Consider the following 26,531-nt stretch of genomic DNA (forward strand, 5'->3'; position numbering starts at 1 on the left):
ATTCAATACTGTTAAGATATTAATTACCTCAAATTAATCTATAGTTCAATACAATCTCAATCAAAATCCTGGCAGGTTTTTTGGTAGAAATAGACAAATTGATTCTAAAATATTATATATGGAATTGCAAAGTAGCCCTAATAGCCAAAACAATTTTGAAAAAAAAGCAAAGTTGGAAGACTCACACTCCCTAATTTTAAGGCTATGAAGCTACAATAATCAAGAGAGTTTGATAGTGACTGTATGATATTTGAAAAGAGAGCATCCAGAAACAGACTCACGCATAGACGGTCAACTCATTTTGACAAAGTTGCCAAAGCAACTCTCTGGGGAAAAGATATTCACTTCCACATACACATATAGTGTTGGAACAACTGCATGTATTTATGCAAAAAAAAAAAAAAAAATGAACCTTGACCCTTATCATGCACCAAATACAAATATTAACTTGAAATACAGCAGGACTCTAACCATAAGAGTTCTATAAAACTTCTTGAAGTAAACTTATGAGGAAACATTTGTGATCCTGGTTTAGGACAGAAGCAGCACAAATCATAAAGAAAAAAATCATAAATTGGACTTCATCATAACTCATAATTAAAAAGTATGCTTTTTTAAATACATCAATAAGAGAATAAAAAGATAAGCTACAGATGCAGAAAATATCTGCAAACAAATATCTGGCAAAGGGCTCTTATCCTCAAAACATAAAGCTCTCTTAAAATAAGAAGAGAACATGATTTAAAAACGGGTATGTTCAGGGGGCAGTCAGGTGGCATAGTGGCTAAATTCACGTTCTCTGTTTCAGCGGCCTGGGGTTCATGGGTTTGGATCCAGGGCGAGGACCTACACACCACTTATGAAGCCATGCTGTGGTGGTGTCCCACATATAAAAGAGAGGAAGATTGGCACAGATGTTAGCTCAGGGACAATCTTCCTCAAGCAAAAAGAGGAAGATTGGTAACAGATGTTGGCTGAGAGCCAATCTTCCTCACCCAAAAAAAAAAAAAAAAAGGGTACATTCAGTTCACCAAAGAAGATAAATGAGTGGCAAATAAACACAGGAAAGATGCTCAATATCTTTCGTCATTAGAGATAACTGACACAAATTAAAACTACTAGATATGACTACACATCTACCATAATGGCTAAAATTTTAAAAACTAATGAAACCAAGTGGTGGCAAGATGTGGAGCAACTGCAATTATCAGACATTGCTAGTGAGAATGCATAATGGTACAATCACTCTGGAAAACAGTTTAGCTGTTTCTTTTAAAGTTAAATATACACTTACATATAATGCAGAAATTTCACAGCTATTTATTTACCCAGAAAAAGTTAAAACATATGCCTAGACAAAAACTTGTATGTTAAAGAAGATATACAGATGGCCAATAGGCACATGAAAAGATGCTCAACATCACTAATCATCAGAGAAATGCAAAGCAAAACTACACTTAGAATACCACTTTATGCCTGTTAGAATGGCTATAATCACCAAGACAAAAAATAACAAACGTTGGAGAGGATGTGGAGAAAAGGGAATCCTCATACACTGCTGCTGGGGATGCAAACTGCTGCAGCCACTATGGAAAACAGTAAGGAGATTTCTCAAAAAATTAAAAACAGAAATACCATATGATCCAGCTATTCCACTCCTGGGTATTTATCCAAAGAACTTGAAATCAACAATTCAAGGAGATTTATGCACCCCTATGTTCATTGCAGCATTATTCACCATAGCCAAGATGTGGAAGCAACCCAAGTGCCCACTGACTGATGAATAGATAAATAGATAAATAGACACACACACATGCACACACAATGGAATACTACTCAGCCATAAAAAAGACAAAATTGTCCCACTTGCAACCACATGGATAGACTTTGAGGGTATTATGTTAAGCAGAATAAGCCAGAAAGAGAAAGACAAACACCATACGATTTCACTCATTTGTGGAAGATAAAAAAACTTACAAAGAGAACAGTTTAGTGGTTAGCAGGGGGAAGGGGGGTGGGGGGTGGGGGGTGGGGGGTGGGCACAAGGAGTGAAGGAGCATATTTACATGGTGTTGGAAAAATAATAATGTACAACTGAAATTTCACAATGTTATAAACTATTATGACCACAATAAAAAAACGTAATTAAAAAAAAGGAAAATAACAAATGGCAAGGATGTGGAGACACTGGAACCATTGTGCATTACCGGTGGGAATGTAAAATGGTGCAGCCAGTATGGCAAACAGTTTGGTGGTTCTTCAAAAGCTAAACATAGAATTACCATATGATCCAGCAATTCCAATCCCAGGTGTATACCCAAAGGAACTGGAAGCAGGGACTTTAACAGATATTTGTCTGCCAATGTTTATAGCAGCATTCCTCACAATAGCTAAAATGTAGAAGCAATCCAAGTGTCCATCGATGGATGAATGGATAAATAAAATGTGGTATACACATACAATGGAATGTTATTTAGCCATAAAAAGTTCTGATACAGGCTTACAATATGGATGAATCTTGAACACATTATGCTAAGTGAAATAAGCCAGATACAAAAGGACAAACATTCTATGATTCCACTTACATGAGGTACCTATAATAGGCAAATTCATAGAGACAGAAAGGAGAATAGTGGTTACCAGGGGCTGGAAGGAGGAGGAATAGGCAGTTATCGTTTAATGGGTATCAAGTTTCTATTTGGGGTAATAGAAAAAGTTTTGACAATAGATAGTGGTGATGGTGCATGACACTGTGAATGAAATTAACACGACTGAACTGTTCACTTAAAAACAATAAATTTTATGTTATATATACTTTTCCCTCAAAAAAAACACACCTGTATGTGAATGTTTATAGCAACTTTATTCTTAATTGCCAAAAAGTGGAAAAAACGACAAATATCCACCAACAGGTAAACAGATAAGAGACTGCAGTAATTTTCAATGGCTTACCACCTATCATAAAGAGCACTGAACTGCCAAAGAACTACAGCGTGGATACATCTCAAAACCACTATGCTAAGGGAAGGAAGCTAGACATAAAAGAGTACATATCCTATAACTCTACTTACGTGACATTCCTAAAAATGCCAAAAGCATAGGGGCAGAAGTCATCGCCAGGCGCTGGGGGTGAGAGAAGGGCAGAGTGCAGAGGAGAATGTGGGGACTTTTGGATGACAGAAATGCTCTGTATCTTGATTGTAGCGGCAGTTATATGATATACATGTGTCAAAACACATCACACCGTACATTTATAAGGGTGAATTTTACTGTTTGTAAATTATACTTCAATAAACCTAACCTTATAAAAACTATGCAGACTTTTAAAGGCTTTTAATATATATTGCCAAATTGCCCTTCCATTAACTTAATTTCTTCTCCTACTCCCATTTAATTTACATTCCCACTGGCATTGTACAAGTGCCTGACTGCACCCTCAGCAGCCTCAATACCACCAGATTATCATTTGAGACTTTTCCAATGGGATAAGTTCTCTAAAAATGTTGCCTCACTGTTTGCTCTGCATATCCCTTAGTTTTTAGGGACAGTGAACTTTTTTTCACCTATTTCTCAGACAGTTATATTTCTTCTCTATTCTATCTGCTCATTCTTTTAATCATTGTTTTAAGAAAGGATTTAGTATTTTTCTTATTCTGTTAGAGCTTGCTTTATATCCTCAAATATTTCTCATACATACACTTTCCAGTTTCTCATTTGCCTTTCGTTTTTTCAATTTTTTAATATATAAGCATCTTAAAATGTGAAATTTCTCAATATTTTTTAAGATTTCTTTTTTTTACCTAGAAATTTCTTTCCTCATGTACAGTTCACTTAAATATTCAACTACATTTTTAAAAATTTTTTATAGACTCAATCTTTTAACTTTTAAAATCTCTGCTGTCTGATACAGTGGCTACTAGCCACATGTGGTTATTTACATTTAAATTAATTAAATTCAAGCTTTTTCCCAAAGCTTTTTTTTAGTCTTATGGCTTCAGGTCTTACATTTAAGTCTTTAATCCATTTTTTTTTTAATTGGGAGCACTGCTCAACAGTCTTTTTTTTTTTTGGTGAGGAAGATTGGCCCTGAGCTAACAACTGCTGACAAGCTTTCTCTTGTTTTTTTTTCTCCCCAAAGCCCCAGCACATAGTTGTATATCCTCATAGTAGGTCATTCTAGTTCTTCTTTGTGGGATGGTGCCACAGCATGGCTCAATGAGCAGTGCACAGGTCTCTGCCCAGGATCCGAACCAGCAAACCCCAGGCTGCCGAAGCAGACTATGCAAACTTAACCATTTGGCCATGGGGCCAGCCCCCTTCAATCCATTTTGAGTTAATCTTTATGTATGGTGTAAGGTAAGAGTCCAGTTTCATTCTTTCACATGTGCTGTCCAGTTTTCCCACCACCGTTTCCTAAAGAGACTATCCTTTTGGCATTGTATATTCTTGGCGTTCTTGTCAAAGATTAATTGATCATATATGTGTGGGTTTATTTCTGGGCTCTCTATTCTGTTCTATTGGTCTGTGTCTCTTTTTATGCCAATAGCATACTGTTTTGATGACTATAGCATTGTAATATAGTTTGCAATCAGGAAGTATGATGCCACCAGCTTTGTTCTTTCTCGAGTCTGCTTTGGCTATTCAAGGTCTTTTGTGGTTCCATGCAAATTTTAGGAGTGTTGTTTCTATTTCTATTTCTATAAAACAAAAGCCATTGGGATTTTGATAGAGATTGCATTGAATCTGCAGATTGCTTTGGGTAGAATGGATATTTTAACAATATTGATTCTTCCAATCCATGAACAAGGTCTTGGCAACAAATTTTTGCAATTGACACCGAAAACAAAGGCAATAAAAACAAAAATAAACAAGTAAGACTACATCAAACTAAAAAGATTCTGCACATCAAAGGAAACCGTCAACAAAATGAAAAGGCAACCTAAGGAATGGGAGAAAATATTGGCTAATCATATATCTAATTAGGGATAAATATCTAAAATAAGAACTCATGCAACTCACTAGCAAAAAACAAATAATCAAATTAAAAGATGGGCAAAGAATCTGAATAGACATTTTTCCAAAGAAGATACACAAATGGGCAACAGGTGTGTGAAAAGGTGCTCAACATCACTAACCATCAGGGAAAAGAAGATCAAAACCACAATGAGACATCACCTGTTAGGATGGCCATTATAAAAAACACGAGAGATAACAAGTGTTGGTAAGGATGTGGAGAAAAGGGAACTCTTGTATACTCCACCACTGTAGTATCATACGGAATAATTTCACTTTCCTAAAAATCCTCTGTGCTCCGCCTATGCATCCTCCCTCCCCACTAACCCTTGGCAATCACTCATCTTTTTAGTGTCTCCATAGTTCTGCATTTTCCAAAATGTCATATAGTTGGAATTATACAGATTTTCACTTAGTAACATGCATTTAAGGTTCCTCTATGTCTTTTCATGTCTTGACTGCTCATTTCTTTTTAATGTTGAGTAATATTGCATTGTCTGGATGTACCACCATTTATTTATCCATTCACTTATTAAAGGACATCTTGGTTCCTTCGTTTTGGCAATTACAAATAAACCTGCTTTAAACATCTGTGTGTAGGTTTTTGTGTGGATATAAGTTTTTAACTCCTTTGGGTAAATACTAAGGAGTGTAATTCCCAGATCATACGTTAAGATTATGTTCAATTTTGTAAGAAACCGCCAAACTGTCTTCCACAGTAGCTGTGGCAATGAACGAGAGTTCCTGCTGCTCCACAGCCTCCCTGTGATTGCTGTTTTACTACCCCAATTTCAAGTGCTTAACAGCCACATGTGACTAATGGCTACCATACTGGACAGTAACATACAGAATATTTCCTTCATATAATAAGTTCTACTGGACCTACTGCTTTGTTTAAAACTTAGTTAGTTTGTCCAACAGAGGAGGACCTAATGTGACAGCTTTTTATTTTTTTCTCTGCATAAATCCATCCCTTCTCCCATTGGATTCTGATGGTTCATTACATTTGCTCAGAAGTTCAACTTCCTGCTCAGCCACTTCTTAACTATATGCCCATTAACAAATTATTTAACCCCTCTGAGTCTCAGGTTCTCATCCTAATTACTTATTAATTCAGTGCATTAAATTAGATAAGCAAGGTAAGATAAATTACAACATTCATCATGTTAAGTCCTCATTTGCAAACTCTTTGGGTTAGCGGTTTGTTTTTTGAATGTCTCAGTATGGTACTGTGAGGGTCCTTACTGAAAGTAAAAGCTTAATACTATATTTACCCGATCTGGATTTTTGTAACCCAAAAGTAGATTCGCTGCTTTTATGTCACCATGAACATATTCATTTTCATGTATATATTCCAGTACATCCAACTGTGAAAAGAAATACATAATGTAACATTATGCTGATGTCTGTTTAGAACTCAGGATCAACTTGAATATTATCAAGATAGAAGAACATATTTTTTTCATATGAACAATGACAGGGTGACGTATTTCACAATTATGTATTTATCTATGCTAAAATATCACCTATTCAGATGATAGGTGGTTACTCATCCTGGGAAAAAGTTTAATAAAACGATCTTCAAATAGCAAGAATAACTGAAACTCTGACGGAAAGAAAACAAGATTCAATAATGCCTAGGCCTCTCACAGCCCAGTGGCCAAATCACACTGTGCAAAGAGGAAAAACACAATAAAATCAGACATCTAAAGTGAAATAATCATGAAGCCCACTCAGCAGTTCCTCATCCAGGCAATTTATAAATCAAGTTTTGGGGACCCCAGAACAAAACACCACATCCATGAGCACAGAGAAAGGCATTCTCCCGCTGTACAGTAATAGAAAACACCTTAGCTTCATCTTTGAAACCCTTGAGCCTCGCACGTTACCTACACCTAGTGTTCATTTAACATTTGCTGGCTTGCTAGAAGGATGAATGGATGAAGAGGAAAATTAATAAGCTCTATTTTCCACATCCCAACCTGGTATGAGTAGTTTCATTCTATTTAAAATGGAAAAAATAAAATGGAGTTTAGGCAAACTGAACACAAACAAGATAAGACAAATATGTGGTATAAACAAAATGTGTGCATGGGTGCTATTAAGATTTCATTGCTTCTTATTTGGCAAAGTAATATTATTCATTGCCATACTAATTACTGCCACCATCCCAAATTCATAATAAAAACTTTATAGCATACCCATACCATCACATGTTTAATATGGAAAATAATATATTTTGTCATAGTTTGCATTGTTACAAATATAACCGACAAAAGAGAGGTTACTCTTATAGCTATGCAAGCTTGTTCTGATATGTACATCAAAGCTGTGAGGAAAAAAAATCAGACCGTAGAACCAACACCTAATTGAGTTTGTAGTGCCAAACACAGCACATTCTGTCACTTACAGAGCCCACTGTTATCAATTTCACTAAAATAGCCTCTACTCTCAATAACTGACATTTCTAGGGCAATAATCCTTCATTCTCTGATAATTCCACAAAGGGCAACGATTTGTATATTGTAACAAGTAAATAATCTGAAAATGAGCATGTGAAATAAGTCATTCTTTCTTACCATTCGGATACCTAGCTGCAGGACAGTTGACTTTTTAAAGGTACCATTCTGGTCTGAGATCTTCTGCAAATCTATTCCTAGTCTTTCCATTACCATGAATCTGTAACTATAAGAAGGAAATGTCAAAAAGAGATCTTAAGAGAGCAACGCTTGAAACTGTCTCTTTATGAATTTGAAAGAAGGAAAAACACCCCAACCTAACAGTGAAGAATGATGCAATCTGAACCATTAGAGAAAGACTGTGCATTAACAATCTTGCTGTTCTTTTGCAGAAAGATACTACGCAGTGTTTAGTTTGCAGGTAGTCTTCTAGGAGAGACTGCTGTGCTGAACCACTCGTGCAGTCTTAGATCACGGAAAGAGAATAGTCTTTCTAAATTAGTCTCAAATTTAACTCATTGTGACTACATCACCTTCTTGCCACATGGCCTTGAACAAATTATTTGTCCATACAGAAAATTTTTTCTTGACCTTATAAAATCATACTAACTTTTTCTATACATTTATAAACATGCTGTTTTTAACATGCACATCTTCCTTTTCTTTTTCTGTTTGGCACCTCCGCCCCTTCTTTTCTTCCCTTCACTTAATACCCAGTTCAGCCCCTATTCTACATCTAGGTAAAACACACACGAACACAGACATATAGGAATTCTTGTCTTTGCTTTATAAAAATGTGATCTTTTTATATGCACTTTTCTGCATCTTACTTTTTTCAATAGTATCTCATTGAAATCCTGCCAAGTCAACTGGTATAGCTCAAACTTATTTCTTTAATGGGCTGCATAATACTACATGATATGTATGCACCATGATTTACTCTGCCATTTAGTCATCTACTGCCAGCCCTTTACTTTGTTTCAAGATTGTTTGTTCATTTTGTTTTTATTTATAGCATTTAAAAAACATTTGAGCAAAGCACTGATCTCAGAGCCTGTTTTCTCACTTAAGGGAAAAAAATACATCATCTATCTTAAAAGGCTATTGAAGAGACAAAATGGGTAACTAAAAAAAAGAATTTTTTCTCTATTTATTATTTATATGCGATGACTAGCCATATTTGGTGATTAAACAAATATTTCTACAAATTCTTTGTTGTGCCTCTCCTCAAGAGATGGAGATTAAAAACGCTGGATGGACTTAGTGACTTTCTTCTAACAAAGAGAATACAGCAGAAATGATGGGATATCACTTCTAAGATTAGATTATAGAAACACTGTGACTTTCTTCTTGGATGCGTGCTCTTGTGTGTGTGTGTGTGCACTCTTTCTCTCTTTCTCTGTCTTTCAATTACTTGCTCTAGCAGAAGCCAGCTGCCATGTTTAATACTCAGGCAGCCTATGTCTCCATGGGCTCCTACATGGTGAGGAAGTGGGACCTGCCAACAATCACACGAGTGAACTTAGAAGCAGATCTTCTTAGGTCTGCAAATAGCCACATGAGTGACCTTGAAAGCATGTCCTTCCCTAGTCGAACCTTGATGTGACGGCAGCTCAACAGACAGCTGACTACCTCCTCATGAGAAGTCCTGAGCTAGAACCATCCAGGTAAGCCATTTATAGATAAGTGACCCATGGAAACTAAGAAATATTAGTTTGTTATAAGCCACTACATTTTGGGTAATTTGTAATATAGCAACAGATAACTAACAGACCACAAAAGAAATAGTTATAGGACAATATTTGATTATAATAATTCCATTTTACCTTCTTCCCTTGAATTCAGTAAGACCAGAGCCATAAAACAGAGGAATTCCTAAATAATCAAGTTGTTTCAGTTCTATCCATTTTTTGACTGCAAAGATAAATTTAACAGGAAAAAAGACATTTTTTAGAAAGGTATTTCTTACTTTTGCACAGATACTAAAACTTAGCTAACGTCAATAGAAATTAGACCTTCCTAGGAATTTTCTTGTGTGTGAGAAGAAGATTCACCCTGAGCTAAGATCCGTTGCCAATACTTCTCTTTTTTCGCTTTGAGGAAGATTAGTCCTGAGCTAACATCCATAACAATCTTCCTCTTTATTTTTTGTATGTTGGATGCCTCCACAGCATGGCTGATGAGTGGAGTAGGTCCACACCTGGGACCTGAACCTGCAAACCTGGGCTGCCAAAGTGGAATGCGTGCAACTTTAACCACTCAGCCATGGGGTCAGGCCCTAGAAATTTTTTAAAAAAATAAAATCTATCTGGGCTGGCCCTGTGGCCGAGTGGTTAAGTTCGTGCGCTCCGCTGCAGGCGGCCCAGTGTTTCGTTCGTTTGAATCCTGGGCGCGGACATGGCACTGCTCATCTAACCAAGCTGAGGCGGCGTCCCACATGCCACAACTAGAAGGACCCACAACGAAGAATATACAACTATGTACTGGGGGGCTTTGGGGAGAAAAAGGAAAAAATAAAATCTTAAAAAAAAAAATCAAATATATCTATCTAATGGATTCAAATTCTGTTTATCACTATAATTAACACAAAAAAAATACAGAAATTATAAATTATATCAGTTATAACCAAAATAAAAGTAGTCAGTCATAAAATGCATTGGTATTATATACACAAATGTTTCTACTCACAAGAGCAAAATATCATTCCTTTATACACTAGTTAATTTTTAAATATAAATATGTTAACCACGAAAGCATCAGTAGAGAGATGGCTTTTTCTTCCCTATTACTTAAAAACCTAAAGCTATGGTAGTCAAAAAAATAAGAATTGGGCAGAAAAATCACCTTACTCTGAAATTACGTTATACAGAAATTGTTTTGATTAAATTTAGTTTAAAAAAATCAAAACCACTTAAACAATCAGGTAGCTTATTTAATTTTTCACTTTTCTACCATATATGTTTAATGTTTCGGACAGCTCTACTGATAAACAATCAAGTTTAATGGATTCTATTTGTCACTCTGACATAGTTTAAGCAGTTAGTAAAGACTATAGTCTTAATTTTTAGAAGGTTTTATTAAGAAAAACAAAGTTAATTATTGAGACTAGACTCATCATTCTTTTTCTTAAACATAATGTAAAGGACCTGGACTATACAGTCATTACTCACATCAACTTCCTTAAAGCTTTACTTAGTCCATTTATGTCATATAGTATTTACAAAATGCTTTCATTCTTCTTCAGCTCTGCTTATATTCATTTCACATTCAAATCCTCTACCTGGTAGTTCTTTCATCTGATATCCAGCTCCAATTAATTTCTCAACATTCAAGTTTCTAACATTTTAACTTATTTTCTAAATCAGCAATGTTTAATCATTTCCATACACCTTACTCTAATCCACTCTATGATCATTTCCTTTGTTTGTATACCTACTCCCCTTTTGAATGTCTTTTCCTTACATCCTTCCTATTCAACTGGTTTTTTGTGAAAGAAATAATTTCATTCTAATATCTTTTATACTTAGAGAACTCTTGGCAGCCTACATCAACAATTCAACATTTTATGTAAAGTAGTAGAAACAACTTTGATTTGAAATATATAACCCATTATGTAGGTAATATCAAGATTTGTACACCATTTGTCTTGCTTTTAAACATTACAATAAACTGTATCATTTTACAATAAAATTTCTAATTGAAAAGAATTTTCCAAAAGGCTAGAAAAAGACAAAAATATTAACACTCACTTTAGCAAGCATATATATGGAAATAGCTTGCTTTGCTAATTTTACTTACTACAGTCTGTTTTTGCAGCTCTTTGATAAAATTTAAGTTCTGAAAATAATGGGCCATTTTCTTGATATTCCTATAAAATAGAAGAACAATTAATAGTCTTAGGGAAAAATAATTTAAACATCAAATTGGTATTTCAACTGTGAAAATATAAGTATACATATGTAATATGTAATAATACTTGAATCATTTATTATAAAACCCAGGCACCAGGTTTCCACTAAAAATCTCAGAAAAGCACTAAACAAACTTGAAGAATCTCATTTTTAAATTTAACGTGTAATAATGCTACCCTAAACACTCTTACACATGAAAATAGTCTCCGTATGGAAGAACTTACTAGAAGCACTGAGAATTGAATACACACACATACACAGACATTCAACATGTCCATCAGGTGAATACACTGCAAACTACCCTGGGGGTTCATTCATACATGACACCTTTATTGAGTATCTACTATATTTTATTCATTGAATGAAGTAAGCACAGAGGATGCAAACAAAAATAAAACCTCACACTTGCCTTTAAGCTCCTTACCATCTAGAGTAGAGAGGAAGGGAGGGTGGGAGAGAAGGAGAGGACAGATAGCTCGATAAGATCCAAGGATGATAAACATCAATACAGAAGAATAAAGTTCTCCAGTCTTTACATTTTAATAATGTGAAAATACATCATAACATTAGGTTTATTGATAAGTAAAATTATGAAAACTAAGGTGAGAAACATTTTTACAAAAATACAATGAACAAAGCAGAAAATAAAAAAGTCAAATATATGTGAAATACAAATTTAAGAGCAAAACTTACTACTTTTATTACATGTCTTGCATCTTTATCTGGTTTGTTTTTGGGGAAAGCTGCAAAACAAAACACAGCAGGGGAAAAAATAGTTGTTTACAATTACTGAATGCCTACTATATCCCAGACACTGTGCTAAGCACTTCACATGTATCAAATTATATTATCATATCCTCCCAAGAACCTCTTATGGTAGGTATTATCTCCATTTTACACAAGATCCTACTAAGGTTTGATAAGTTGAATAACTGGTTCACTAAGAAGAGCAGATTGGGGATTGAAACTCAAATCTGTCTAGCATCACAGCCCATACTCTTTACCATAAACCATACTCAAATATTCAAACACAGAAATCAACAGATGATATTAATCACATAGATCCAGATTTGGGGGAAAAAATTTCCTAGATATATAGCATTAAAGCCAAGATATGACATATAGTAAAATCCATTTATTCAATTTTACTAAATTAAAATCTATGATAATTCAGAAATAAAAGTTGATTCATTTTAAGTAAAAAGTTCAAAACAATTTCTACTTGGCAAAATTCTGAAATAAATCAAGTTAGAATGAGAATAAAGTCTTGTAAAAATCATCTTCTGAGCATAGCAATCAGTTATTTCTACATTAAATAATACTTAAAATACAAGCTCATTTCAATTTCATGTTCTTACTTCACTTTATTATTTACCATTTACATTTTAGATATAGTAATCCAACTTCTGAAAACTCCACTGTTCAAATTTTTAGATCAAGTCAGTCCCTTCCTCTATATTACCTAAACTGTTAAAAGATTACTGTTTTCAAATCTTGGTAAAAGAAGTTGACATGTATATTTATCTGTATTGTGAAAGCCTAGAATTTTGTCATTCATCTATTTACTCTTCCTCCATTTATTCCTTCATTCATTCAGCTAACCAATATTTATTTATCAAGAGGCAAGAATATGCAAGGCACTGTGTTAAGGCTTAGTTAGAATATTTAAAGGCAAGTGAAAGGAAAAAGATGGAACTAGTATTCAATATGATTGAAAATTGGCACTTAGACCAAGAATACAGATCAAATTCTTCAGATATATTTTCAGTATATTTATCAAAACTCTGTGTCTTCTTCCTTGAGGGTATTATGCTAAGTGAAATAAGCCAGATAGAAAACCACAATCTCTGTACGACTCCACTCATATGTGGAAGTTAAACACACGGACAAAGAGAAAAGATTAGTGGTTACCAGGGGAAAGGGGGTTTGGGGGGTGAGCACAAAGGGTGAAGTGGTGCACCTACAATATGACTGACAAATAATAATGTACAACTGAAATTTCACAAGGTTTTAAACTATCATAATCTCAATAAAAAGTAAATAAATAAATACTGGAAAAATTTTAAGTCTCTAAAAAAAAGAAAACTCTGTGTCTTCTTATCACTACTAACATTTTTCCTTTTCTTTCTCCTAACTCTATCAACTTTTTCTTTCCTCTATTAATTCACATGATAGGTGTAAAAAATATAGCAAAAATTCACTAAAGTACATAAATTCTACCTTACAGTTGAGCAAACTCATGCACAATTTTCTTAACTATTCTCCAAAATTTGTGATGTCAGCAATGCTAATTAGCCAGTTGAAGAAATTATTACTTCAATTTTAGTTGATATTAGATATAAATTGTGATCCCAGACCTTTTTACAGTAACAAAGAAACTAAACTTATTCACATAAATTAAAATTCTCTCTTCATCTTTATTCATGTAAAGTCATTTCATTTTCACCTATACAGTAGTCCCAAGGGAACTGCACGAGTGGCTTATCCACATCTAAGGAAGGAAAAGACTCAAGAGAGTATATACTGAAGGAGGAGTCCGGTCTTGGGATAGAAGAAGGGGTAAGAACAGCCTTTCTTCCCACCGCATGGCAAACCAGTTTTATTTGCAGGGTGCCAAAGGCTGGGAAGAAACAGCCCTGCCCAAACCCTGGTCTACTTAGTACAGCATAGACTGTAGGTAACAGTCTTCATTTCCTGATGTTGACGTCAGTAGAAACTTCCTGCTTCTTGTCTAAAAGCAAGTGGTCTCAGAGCAAATAAATCTTTAAGGCCAACAGAATGTAAAAAGCAAAAAAGGAAAATGGGAATTTCACCTAGACAAACAATTTACCATGTTGTCATTCAGAAAAAACATATCCAACCAATCCAATGTCCTACTTTTTGCTGATTTCAATCAGTATATCCCCACCACTTCATAATCTGAATCTTCCTTTCATCTTATTTCACACCAACATAATCACGTGTTGACACACACTTGAAACATCCCTACACGTGTCATTTGATAGCCACACAATATTCTCTATAAATTTCCAAGTCAAATTATATTGGAGGGCCTAAATCCAAAAATCAATTGACTAGAAAGCTCTTGGAGATGGATGTCAACAAATAAAATTGTCCTAGTTACCATGGAGGTCTCTTTACAGTAATCAATCAGTTAATTAATGAAACAAATATTTATTTTCTACTGTAAGCCAAGCCACATTCTAGCTAGTGAAATTAAATGATGGAAAACAAACATGGTATCTGCTTTTACAGTCTAGTAGAGAAATAAGACATTCATCAAATACTCATACAGAAGTGTAAAACTGTAATTATAATAAATTTTAAATGGAAAGGTAGACGGTACTATGAGAATGTATAATTTAATCTATATAAAAGGGAATGCTTGACAAGAATAGTTGGAGAGTTGGTGAAGGGCCAGTTGCAAATCTAGTTAATAATTTCTGTCTAGTGAAAGGTTTTAAAAGCTTGAGGTATAGTTGGAGGCCAGGAAACACTTAATTAGATTTCCATTCTGAACAGATCACTACATGTATGTGGAGAACAGACTGAGGAGAATTCAGAGTAGACACCGACAGATCAGTAAGGATTGAATTTCGATAGATCAGAGAAGAGAAGACCATATCTCAGACTGGAGTATCAAGGGTAGATGAAGACAAATGAGCAGATTCTAGAGATTCCAGAAAGTGAAACTGATAGGACTTGATGATGGAGGGAAGGGGATCTAGGATGGCAACTGACTGATCTATTGGGGGTTGAAAAAATGATCAGTCATAGGCCGTGATAGTATTGAAAGTACAGTAGTCTCATATCTTCATTTAAATTCCTGACAAGAGGTCCGATGACGTGGTAAAGAATGTATTATGCACATATATGATATTTGCCTTCCTAGCATTTCTTTCCTATTCATTGGGAACCTTATCTGGTTTTCGTCTGAAGAATCAAACCTCCCACTATCCATGTGGATCTGGTAGGGCTGCCTATCACAGTGTATCCTCCCGTACATCCCAGAGTTGGGCATATGACCAGGCCTGGCTAACTGGAATATATAAGGCCACTGGCCACAGCAACCAGTTCAGAAAGGACAAAATGCCCCAACTAGGTAAAAAAGTCTTCCTCAGGATTTGAGGTTAAAATGCTAAGTAACACAAGACAGACTATATGCTGTAAGGATATCAAAACCCTAGAAATAATAGTGATCACTTGCCTCAGCTAATGGAAAATAAAGTCTCAAAATCAAATCCAACACTGAGGAAAGTAGAGTTAAGGCTGAGAGAAAGAGCGAGCCTTAGTGACATGGCTTAAGCCCTAGATCTATCCATACCTGAAGCCAAAAGAGCCCTGTACTTCTCAGTCACGAGAGTTAATAAATCTCCCTTTTGCTTAAAATCACTTGAGTTTCTGACTCCAGCAACCAAAGACTTACGCAGAAGGCAACTTGAAAAACTAAAATATGACGAAGTCTCGTTAAGAATGTCAACAGACTAGCAGACTAGATAAACCAAAAACCTTCCTCTATAAAATAAACAAGATGCTGAACAAAATAAATCAAACTTCCTGATAAATCTAGAGTTGATTTAGAAAAAAAAAAAAAAGTAAGGAAGCCAGAGACAAAGAGAAATGTAAAAACCAGAGGGAAATGTACACGAGCATTGATGTTCCAGGCAACGCTGCAGGTGTTCTCAGCAGGCTGCCCAGTCTGGGTCACCAAGGATATGAGTTTTAAAGCCCTCTTAGAAAAAGGACTAGTCCTTGGGCCTGCAAGAGGCAGAAATTTGAAGTTAAGGTGGCCACATAAAGTCAGAAATTTCAAAGTGCTACATTCTCAGTAGTGAGAAACACTAAACAGAGAGAAAGAAATAGGGATATGGGAGAGAGGCAATAGGGGGCAGAGAGGGAGATAGGGAGGGAGGGAAAGAGAGAAAGGAAGGAGACAGACAGAAAGAACAAAAGAAACAGAGAGAGAATCCATCACTACCAAACACAGAAAGAAGTTAAAAACAAAAACAAAAAAACCCACCATGATTTGGCCTAGACCTTGAGTGTGAGGAAAAATAGAGTCTCTCTTGATAATTAATTATCCCAAAGCTACCTTCAGGAATTTGAGGTTCAAATTTACACTACAGTATGGTACAGGAACTCAAGCCAACGATAACCCACAGCACCTGGCAGAAGCAAAAACAAATTTCCTTCAAGGGATACAGGACCCACAGGATTACCAGAGATAAAGCATGGTTAAAGATGAGCTAATGATCCAAAATTACAAAACAAGAGAGAAAACAAAAGGCAGAAACCCCAAGAAACATAGACCTCCCATATAGATCGAGTATCTGTCCAAAGTGACAGCAGACACAAACAAAGGCATCAATAACATAAGAAATAATGTGAAATGCTCTGTGAAAACAGCTGAACAAATTGGTTGTAATTCAAAAAACATCAGCAATATAAAAGTGACCAAGAACAGGGAATACATTAGAACCCCAAGAGGACATCTGGGAGTAAGTTTAAATTTGGAATAGACAAATACTCTACCCAAATATCTATACTTGGTAGAACATTTAATAAATTGTATTATAGTCACAGCACAGAATACATTGTAGTAAAGAAAATGAATGAAATACAGATAGTCATAATGTTGAGTGAAAGAAACCACATAAAACAGAAGGCATACTTATGATTCCTATTTATATAAATTTTAAAACCCACAAACTTCTATTTGTTTAGGGATGTACACATACATACTATACCTATAATAAAAAATGGTAAAATAAAAACCGTAAATAGGGTAGACAGTGTTGTTACTACTACAAGGGAGGGAGGAGGTGTTGGAGCTTCTGGAGTGCTGGTTATGTTTTGATATATTATATGCTTGACCTGGATGGGGATAGTGAGTGTTTTGTTATGAGTTATACTTTTTTGATAAATTGTATGTTTATGTTGTATGAGCTATTATATATATGAATATATATAATACACATATAACCATTAATATTTAAAATCTAATGAAAAGACAAAATGGTAGATTAGATAGAGCTAGAAAGAGAATTAGGAAACCAAATTAGATTTGAGGAAATAATCCAGAGTTCAGCAAACAGAGATAAAGAGACATAAAATATGAAGAAGAGATTAGGAAACACCAAGGGAATATATAACAGAAAAACAATTTTCTAAGTAAGTTCCAGAACTACAGAGTAGAGAGAATGGAAGACAGGCACTTTTCAATAAATAATATATGACAACTTTCTAAAATTGATAAAAGTCATGAATCCTCAGATTTAAGAATCACAAGTCCCCAGGAAGATAAATAATAAATCTGTACTTCGGCCCACCATAGTCAAACTGCACAACATCAAAGACAAGCAACTCGAGAGAAAAGATTAGATTACATACAAAAATAGATGAAACAACAGACTTCTCAATATCAACAAAGGAATAAGAAAACAATTGAATAATATCATCTTCATATGCTGAGAGAAAATCATTATAAATCTAGAATAAGTTGCAATGAAAACACTGACAAAAATAACGTACAAGACAGGAATATGGTGACTAGAGTTAAAGCGTTGTAATGGCCATGTATTTATCAAGGAGAAACGTAGACACTGATTAGCTTTGCAGTTTCTTAAATTAAGAGAGTATGTTAAAGTTTACAGGTAATCACTAAAATAATAGAAATAAAATTCCTAACTTCAAAATCAGTAGAGAAAAAAATGCCAGGAAAACCTAAGCAATCAAATAGAAGACAGGAAAAGAATGATTCAAAAAAAGACAGAAAAGGCAGGGTAAATAGAAACATGATAATAGAAATAAATTAAAATACCCGAGTATATCAATTTTTAGCCATACATTTTTTTCCTATTTTACTATCTTTGAAATTTGAATGCAAGTTATAACTGCAGATATCATACAGTTGCTGTCAACCACACAGCAGCTATGACAGTTGTCACTGCCCGTGCAGATACAAGCTCAGTCCCAGATGTCTATCTGTCTTCACTTTAACCGAGTCATGTACATTGCTAGGAGTATTACATGTTAAGTTTTTTGGGGGTTTTTTTATGTTTTTTTTTTTTCTCCCCAAAGCCCCGCGGTACATAGCTGTATATTCTTCGTTGTGGGTCCTCCTAGTTGTGGCATGTGGGACGCTGCCTCAGCGTGGTTTGATGAGCAGTGCCACGTCCACGCCCAGGATTCGAACCAACGAAACACTGGGTCGCCTGCAGCGGAGCGCGCGGACTTAACCACTCAGCCATGGGGCCAGCCCCTACACGTTAGGTTTAACTGTCACTTACAATGATTTGTGTATGTAGAATAATTAATTAATTAAATAGCCCAAAACAGAGGAGTAGGGCATAAATTTGATATTAGTGAAAAAAATATTCATTAAGATATGACTGCAACAACTGAGTGTTTTATGAGTTCCATATGTAAGACTATTTTTAAGGTGTTGTGTCATAGTTTAACAAGAAGTTTTATGTATTAGATATAAAACAGGTCTTAAACACAAAAGGAACCATCAAAGAGGAAGACAATTATGAATTTTTAAGCATCTAGTGGTGACTCAATATATGTATGTAAAATAATGATGTATCTTATAATCACTGACACCTTAGATTTTAAAAAATATGCCAATAATCATAAAAAACTTGAGTAGACTAAGTTCACCAGCTAAGGAAAGAAACTGTAAGACTGTTAAAATAATAAATGTATACTATTTATAAGGCACAACTAAAACCTAGTGGTGCAGAGAAACAAAAAGACAGAAAATAAACCAATTAGCCAAAACTAGCTCAAAGAAGGCTGGAATATATATTTTGAAAATTAAATAAATCTCAGGGAAGAAGAATTATTAGATATAAAGTTAGTCTAACCTAATCATAAAAGTAATGATTCAAAGGAAAGACTAAAATTATGAACTTGATAGCCTTTGATAATGTACCTTCACAATATATAAATCAAAAACCAGTGGAATTACAAGAAAAAAATTGACAGAGTGACAAAAATCGTTGAAGATTTTAATATAATTCCATAAGTATAGGCAAGCAGACAAAAATAAATTAAAACAATACAATTAACAGGTTTTTTTGTTTGTTTGTTTTATGAGGAAGATTGGCCCTGAGCTAACATCTACTGCCAATCTTCCTCTTTTTGCTTGAGGAAGATTCCTGCTGAGCTAACATCTGTACCAATCTTCTATTTTATGTGGGATGCCACCACAGCATGGCTTGATGAGTGGTGCTAGGTCCACGCCCAGGATCTGAATCTGCAAACCCCAGGCTGCCAAAGCAGAGCAGGCAAACTTAACCACTACACCACTGGGCCAGTGTAAAACAATTAACAGTTTTTATCTAAAGGCCATATAAAAAACAGTATCAAATCAATTAAGGAATATACACTCTTTCCAAACTAACATAAAATATTCTTTAAACTGCCATATTTTTACCTAGAAAGCAGGTTTCATCAAATATCAAAGAATAAAGATTATTAAGGCTATATTCTGTGACTGCAATGCCTGGTCCCTAGGCCAAAGAAGAAATCACAATGGAAATTAGAAAATACATAGAACTGAATAATATTGAAAATATCATATTGAAACTAGTTAAAATGCAGTTAAAGGGCATATTTATTATGTATTTATCTCTGATAGAATATAAGCTTCACAAAGACAGAAATGTTACATTTTATTTAGATGTGTCCCAAGCACCTAGAATAGAGTGTGGTAGGCATTACATATTTGATGAATAATTTAATGGATGAAAGTGGTACCTAGAAAGAAATTCATAGCATTGAAAAGTTTATTTTAAGAAAACTGAGGAGTATCCAAGATGGTGACATAGGAGGCTCCTGAGCTCCCATCCACCCAAGGATGCACCTTCATCCTGGTAAAGGTAAATATCCAGTTAAATTCAGAGTACACTAAAATTGCAATAGTAGTGGGTAAATCACTTGTAACACTAGCATAACAATTAAAAGTATTTTAAAAAACTATAATTATAATAATTTTTTAATGAATACACAGGACAAAAACATGTATATTTTGACAACAAAGGCATAAATGTGGAGCCAGCCCCATGGCCAAGTGGTTAAAGTCCTGCACACTCCACTTCAGCGGCTCAGGTTCACAGGTTCAGATCCTAGGCGTGGACTTGCACCACTCGTCAAACAATGTTGTAGTGGCGACCCACATACAAAGTTGAGGAAGACTGGCACAGATGTTACCTCAGGGCTAATCTTCCTCAAGCACAAAAAAAAAAAGGAATGGCAATGGATGTTAGCTCAGGGTGAAAGGGTGAATCTTCCTCACAAAAAAAAGAAAGAAAGAAAATGTGGTGTATATGTATACATATATATATATATACACAACGGAATATTATTCAGCCTTACAAAAGAAGGCAATCCTGCCATTTGTGACAACATGCATAAACCTGGAGGGCATTATGCTAAGTGAAATAAGCCAGACAGAGCAAGACAAATACTGCATGGTATCGCTTATATGTAAAATCTTAAAAAAAAAAAAAAGTCAAACTCATAGAAACAGGAAGTAGAATGGTGGTTGCCAGGGACTGGGAGGTGGAGGAAATAGGGAGATGTTGGTAAAAGGATACAAACTTTCAGTTATGAAATGAATAAGGTCTGAGGATCTAATGTGTAACATAGAGACTATAGTTGATGATACTGTATTGTTTAAATGAAATTTGTTAAGAGAGCTGAACTTTAAGTGTTCCCACCAAAATAAATAAATAAATAAATAAATAAATAAATAAATATGAGGTGATGGATGTGTTAATTGTGGGAATTCCTTCACAACATATATATCAAATTATTATGATGTATGCTTTAAATATATTAAATTTCTTTGTCAATTGTACCTCAATAAAGTTGAAAAAAAGTAGAAAAGAAGAAATCCTTGGGTATAAATCTAACAAAATATATACAATATCTATATGAGGAAAACTACAAAAGTCTGATGAAAGAAATCAAAGATCTAAATATGTGGATAGATATTCCCTGTTCATGGATAGGAAGACCCATCTTAAGATGTTGGTTATTCCCAACTTCTATAGATTTAATGCAACCCTAATCAAAATACCAACAAATTACCTTATGGATATCGACATACTGATTCTAAAGTTTACATGGAAAGGCAAAAGAGCCAGAACAGTCAACACAATACTGAAGAAGGAGAACAAAATCAGAGGACTGATGCTACCCAACTTGAACGCTTTCTATAAAGCTATAATACTTAAGACAATGTGATAGTTTCCAAAGAATAGACAAATAAATCAATAGATCATAATAAAGAGCCCAGAAATAGACTCACACAAATATAGTCAACTGATCTTTATAAAGTAGCAAAGACAAATCAATTGAGTAAGTGTAGTCTGTTCAGCAAATCGTATTGGAACTGGATATCCATATGCAAAAAATGAATGTAGACACTGACTCTACATAAATGTTAACTCAAAATGGTTCTTAAACCTAAATTTAAAACACAAAATTATAAAACTTTTACAAATAACATAGGTGAAAATCAAGGTGACCTAGGGTGACGTTTTAAAATACAACGCCAAAGCATAATCTATGAAAGAAAAATTTGATTAGTTAGACTTCATTAAAATTAAAATTTTCTGCTCTGCAAAGGACACAATTAAGAGAATGAAAAAAATCACTCACAGTCTGGGAGAAAATATTTGCAAAACACATTATCTGACAAATACAACTTGTATCCTAAATATACAAAGAACTCTTAGAACTCAATAATAAAATCAATAGCCCACTTAAAAACAGGCAAAATATCTGAATAGACAACTCCACGAAGAAGATATACAGATGTCAAATAAGCATATGAAAACATGCTCAACATCATATATCATATGAGAATTGTAAATTTAAAAAAAAACAGTAAGATACAATTACACATTTATTAGAATGGCTAAAATCCAAAACACTGACAATAGTTAATGCTGGCAAGGATGCGAAGCAATAGAAATTCTCATCCATTGCTGGGGAGAATGCAAAAAGTGGTACAGACACTTTGGAAGACAGTTTAGCAGCTTCTTACAAAGCTAAACCTAGTTTTATTACATGATCCAGGAATCATACTCCTAGGTGTTTACACAAAGGAGTTGAAAACTATGTCCACACTACAATGTGCACATGAATGTTTGTATCAGCTTTATTCATAATTGCCAAAAACTGAAAACAATCTAGATGCCCTTCAACGGGTGAATGGATAAGCAACATGTGGTAAATCCACATGATGGAATATTATTCAGCAATAAAAAGAAACGCACTACTAAGCCATGAAAAGACATGGAGGAAACTTAAATGCATATTGTTTAGTGAAAGAGGCCAGTTTGAAACATAACGTATGATCCCAACCATATGCCATTCTGGAAAAGGTAAAACCATAGAAACGGTAAGAAGACCAGTGGTTGCCAGGGGTTTATGGGCAGGGGCAGAGGAATAAATAGATGGAGCAAAGGGGAAATTCAGGGCAATGAAACTACTCTGTATGATACTGTAATGGTGGATACATGACATTATGCCCAGATGTCATTCTGTCAAAACCCATAAAACTGTACAACACGAGTGAACCCTAATGTAAACTGTGGACTTTCGTTAATAATAATGCATCAATATTGGTTAATACATTGTAACAAATGTAGATGAATTCAAGAAAAAAATGCCAAAACTATACAGATGTTGGGCTATTTGATAAAGACTTTTAAGCAACTAATAAAAATGGTCCAGTAAGTAAAGGCAAACACTTTTGGAACAAATGGAAAGACAGACCAAAGCAGCAAAGACATAGAAGACACAAAGAAAAGTCAAATGATACTTTTGGAACTGAAAAATAAAATGACAAAAAAAGTTTTTTAAAAAATCATGAGTGGGCTCAATATGATTATGGAGATAACACATGAAAGAATCACTGAACTTGATGTAGGATCAAGGGAAATTTACCCAACCTGAAAAACAGCAAGTGTTTGTGGACTGGAAGACTCAACGTAAGTAAAAGTGTCAATTCTCTCCAAATTTATCTATATATTTAACTCAATACCAATCAAAATCTCCTTAAGACTTTTTTTTGTAAATACAGATAAGTTGGTTATAAAATGTATATGGAAAGGCAGGACCTAGAAGAGATAAGATACTTTTGAGAAAGAGCAAAGTTGGAGAAATCACGCTACCCAAAGGTCATTCAATGGCAGAATAAACAAACTGTGGTACATCCATACAATACAAAACTACTTGACAATGAAAAGAAACGAACTACTGATATGCACAACAGCTTGGATGAATCTCAAAGGCATTATTCGAAGAGAAAAAAATCCAATCTCAAAAGGTTACATACTGTACAATTCCATTTATAGGAAGTTCGTACAGTCTTAAAAAGACAAAACTGCAGTGATGGAGAACAGATCAGGGGTAAGGAAAGGGTGTACCTACAAAGAGATAGCATGAGGAAGATTTTAGGGGTGATGAATCTGTTTAGTATTCCAATTGTGGTGGTGGTGTGTTAAAATTCATAGAAATGTACACTCACAAAAAGTCAATTTTTCTCTGTATTAATTTTTAAATAATATTAATAAAAAGGATGCAACAAATATGCAATCATAATACATAGTAGAATATGCTTAGTGACAAAAGGCAAAAGATTGTTGAAAACAAATACACGATATACAACTTTGACAGAAAATGTAAAAAGAAAAACAGCAGGTTTCAAGGGGAAGCTGGATTTCAAATAAATACAACTTGAATACATAGAAACTGGAGACAGAATGCAGACGATAAAGAGAAAGACAGAATAAGTAAGATAATCTTGGTATGCATTTCCAGCAATGGAGTCTAAGACTATGACATATAAAAATTCTGGTTTTTTATGTTTACTAAATCACCACACACAGTTTTTAAAATGAGTTCTTGTATAGGTGGAAAAAAGCTTATTCTCTCAAACACTGTTAAATCCCCCACAAATATAAATTATTTCTTACTAACGGCATATTCAACTTTGTAGCTTATTAATTACTGTGGTACAATGAGTTATCTTCAAACTTTTAGAAATGGAATGTTTCCTGGAAGCCTCATATACAGAACAGATGGAAGTAGAAATGCTCAGGTTGAAACACGGGTGAAGGGACCAGAGCCCCTACCCCTTTCACTTGTATACCTGGGTTCCACAGAGACCAGCGTGAAGACCTACTGGTAAGCGATTTGTCATTTTCTGAGTTTGTTTATAATACCTCTAGTTATATTTGTAATAATTTCTTATTGAATGCTTGCTATATTTTCTTTTCTCTCTTTTTTTAAGTATAAAAAACATAGTAGCATTCTGGTGATATTCAATTCTCTCATTACATTTTCATCTGGCTGTTTAGTAACCTTTTGTCATTATATAACTTCCTTGTTCAGCTCTCTCAGTGGTTTTTACTATGAAATGTAATATAATAATTTCAAAAACCGCTCATTTGACTCTTAGATGTGCACGAAAAATCTTGATATTTTTGTACTTTATATTTTATTGGTATTCCCTTTTTGCAACTGATAATGGGATTTTTGGCAATGATATTCTTGAATAGAGGATTTCAGCCTGTTTTTATCTAACGCAGTTTGGCAATTGTATTATAATCCAATACTCTGTAAATTTATATTGCTGCTATTTTTCTTTGCTCTTCTTCACCAATTACTCACTAGTTGTGGTACATATTAGATATTTTATTTCATTTTATAATAGGCTATCTTTCAACCCATTTACCTATTTCTCAACACTGATATCCTCCAACCCAGATGTTTTCATTATTATTATTAACTAAATACATTTTGAGCTTCTTGAAAGGTTGATATGTAACAACTTTTTAAACTTTTAACCCTATAAGTCCTAATCACAGTTCATTAATCTACTTTAGAAATTTGAATTGCATTATAAAATTCTATGTTCATAACTCCAATTTTTACTAAACTGGTTTTACTTTGTACCATCAAATCTTTTCTTAATATTTTAATTCATTTATCTTTTGTAAGTCTCTTTCAATTATATACTTTCAAGTCTACTTCATCTTTGTGCTACTTTGTTATGAAATGATTTCAGATTTCCTAAGACCTCAAAAGTTTCCTTCTATCTCTTCAGAGACATCCAGTTTGGCCAGGTGGAATACTGGAATGACAGCCATATTTCTCTTAGCTATCATGAAGTCTTTCTATTTTCAGTCTATGAATTAAGGGCTGAAGGAGTCCTTGATCTCCCTTCCTGAAATGATACTGTAAATTCTGTATTTTAAGTTTAAAAACCCACTATGTAAGAATGTTAGCCCCACCCTCACTTTTTGAAACACTTTCTAATATTCATGCTGAAATTAGCTTTGACTAGGGTCTCTATTTTGCAGGTCTTTACCTTGTTATGTGATAGTCTTATCTATAGATTTACCACATAAACAGATAATAGAACCATTATTTTTTCTTCTTGATGATCTCTTTATGCCATTTTTCTGTGACTCAGATTTGCTTGCTTGCCCATTAACAGTACAGCTAATTCTTTGCTCCACTGAGTCAATTCTTTCCTTAAAGCCTCTATCCATGTTTCAGCGTCTCTCACCACCTTTCAGGATCTCACAGATTTTCAGGGTTAGAAGGAATTTTTAACAGACCTTCCCCAATAAAATCCTCTTATTTTTACAGAGATTCCATAATGTATTAAACTAGTTAATTTTGGAACATTTATACTCGTTCAAAAGCTTTCTGCTGGAGTAGAAACTCTGATATTACAGAAGTCCACACGATTTTTTTCTTCCCCTTTTCATCACACAGCAACATTTGCCCACTAAATAAACAATTTCGTTTTGCTCTCTTCTCACTTTTCTTGAAGTGTATTGTATAGGGATTTTTTTAGTGGCTTTTACTACTTTTCCTTCTATCATCCTCCCAACACTTTGTAAGATAGAGGTTTATATAACTAATACTCCACTCTCAATAGTAATACTCACATTTGACACTGAGATCTATATTAGAATTGTAACACATGATCTTTTAATAGAAACAAAATCAAGTATAATGAGTAGCTTTTCTTCACATTCTCCAGAAATTTAAATTAATAACCCCATATCACCATAAGTGCTCAAAAACATGTATTCTAAAGTAACATTACATTTTG

At 34.4% G+C, this 26,531-nt stretch overlaps 1 protein-coding gene across 11 annotated transcripts in view; it reads right to left on the reverse strand.

Annotated features, from left to right (window-relative positions):
• VRK2 (VRK serine/threonine kinase 2) overlaps positions 1 to 26,531 on the reverse strand; it is a 94,964-nt gene that overhangs the window by 55,044 nt on the left and 13,389 nt on the right. For 7 of the 11 annotated variants that reach the window (XM_070512065.1, XM_070512070.1, XM_070512066.1 and 4 more), the window contains exons 3-7: positions 12,077 to 12,126; positions 11,271 to 11,340; positions 9,299 to 9,386; positions 7,593 to 7,698; positions 6,288 to 6,380 (exon numbers count right to left, since the gene is read on the reverse strand). In XM_070512065.1, coding sequence (XP_070368166.1) covers positions 6,288 to 6,380; positions 7,593 to 7,698; positions 9,299 to 9,386; positions 11,271 to 11,340; positions 12,077 to 12,126 — 407 coding nt within the window. The remainder of the gene's footprint in view (positions 1 to 6,287; positions 6,381 to 7,592; positions 7,699 to 9,298; positions 9,387 to 11,270; positions 11,341 to 12,076; positions 12,127 to 26,531) is intronic. The other 4 variants (XM_070512069.1, XM_070512074.1, XM_070512071.1 and 1 more) reach the window with 1 other exon arrangement.

The sequence above is a fragment of the Equus asinus genome, chromosome 6, assembly GCF_041296235.1.
Source record: "Equus asinus isolate D_3611 breed Donkey chromosome 6, EquAss-T2T_v2, whole genome shotgun sequence".
Taxonomy (NCBI): Eukaryota; Metazoa; Chordata; class Mammalia; order Perissodactyla; family Equidae; genus Equus; species Equus asinus.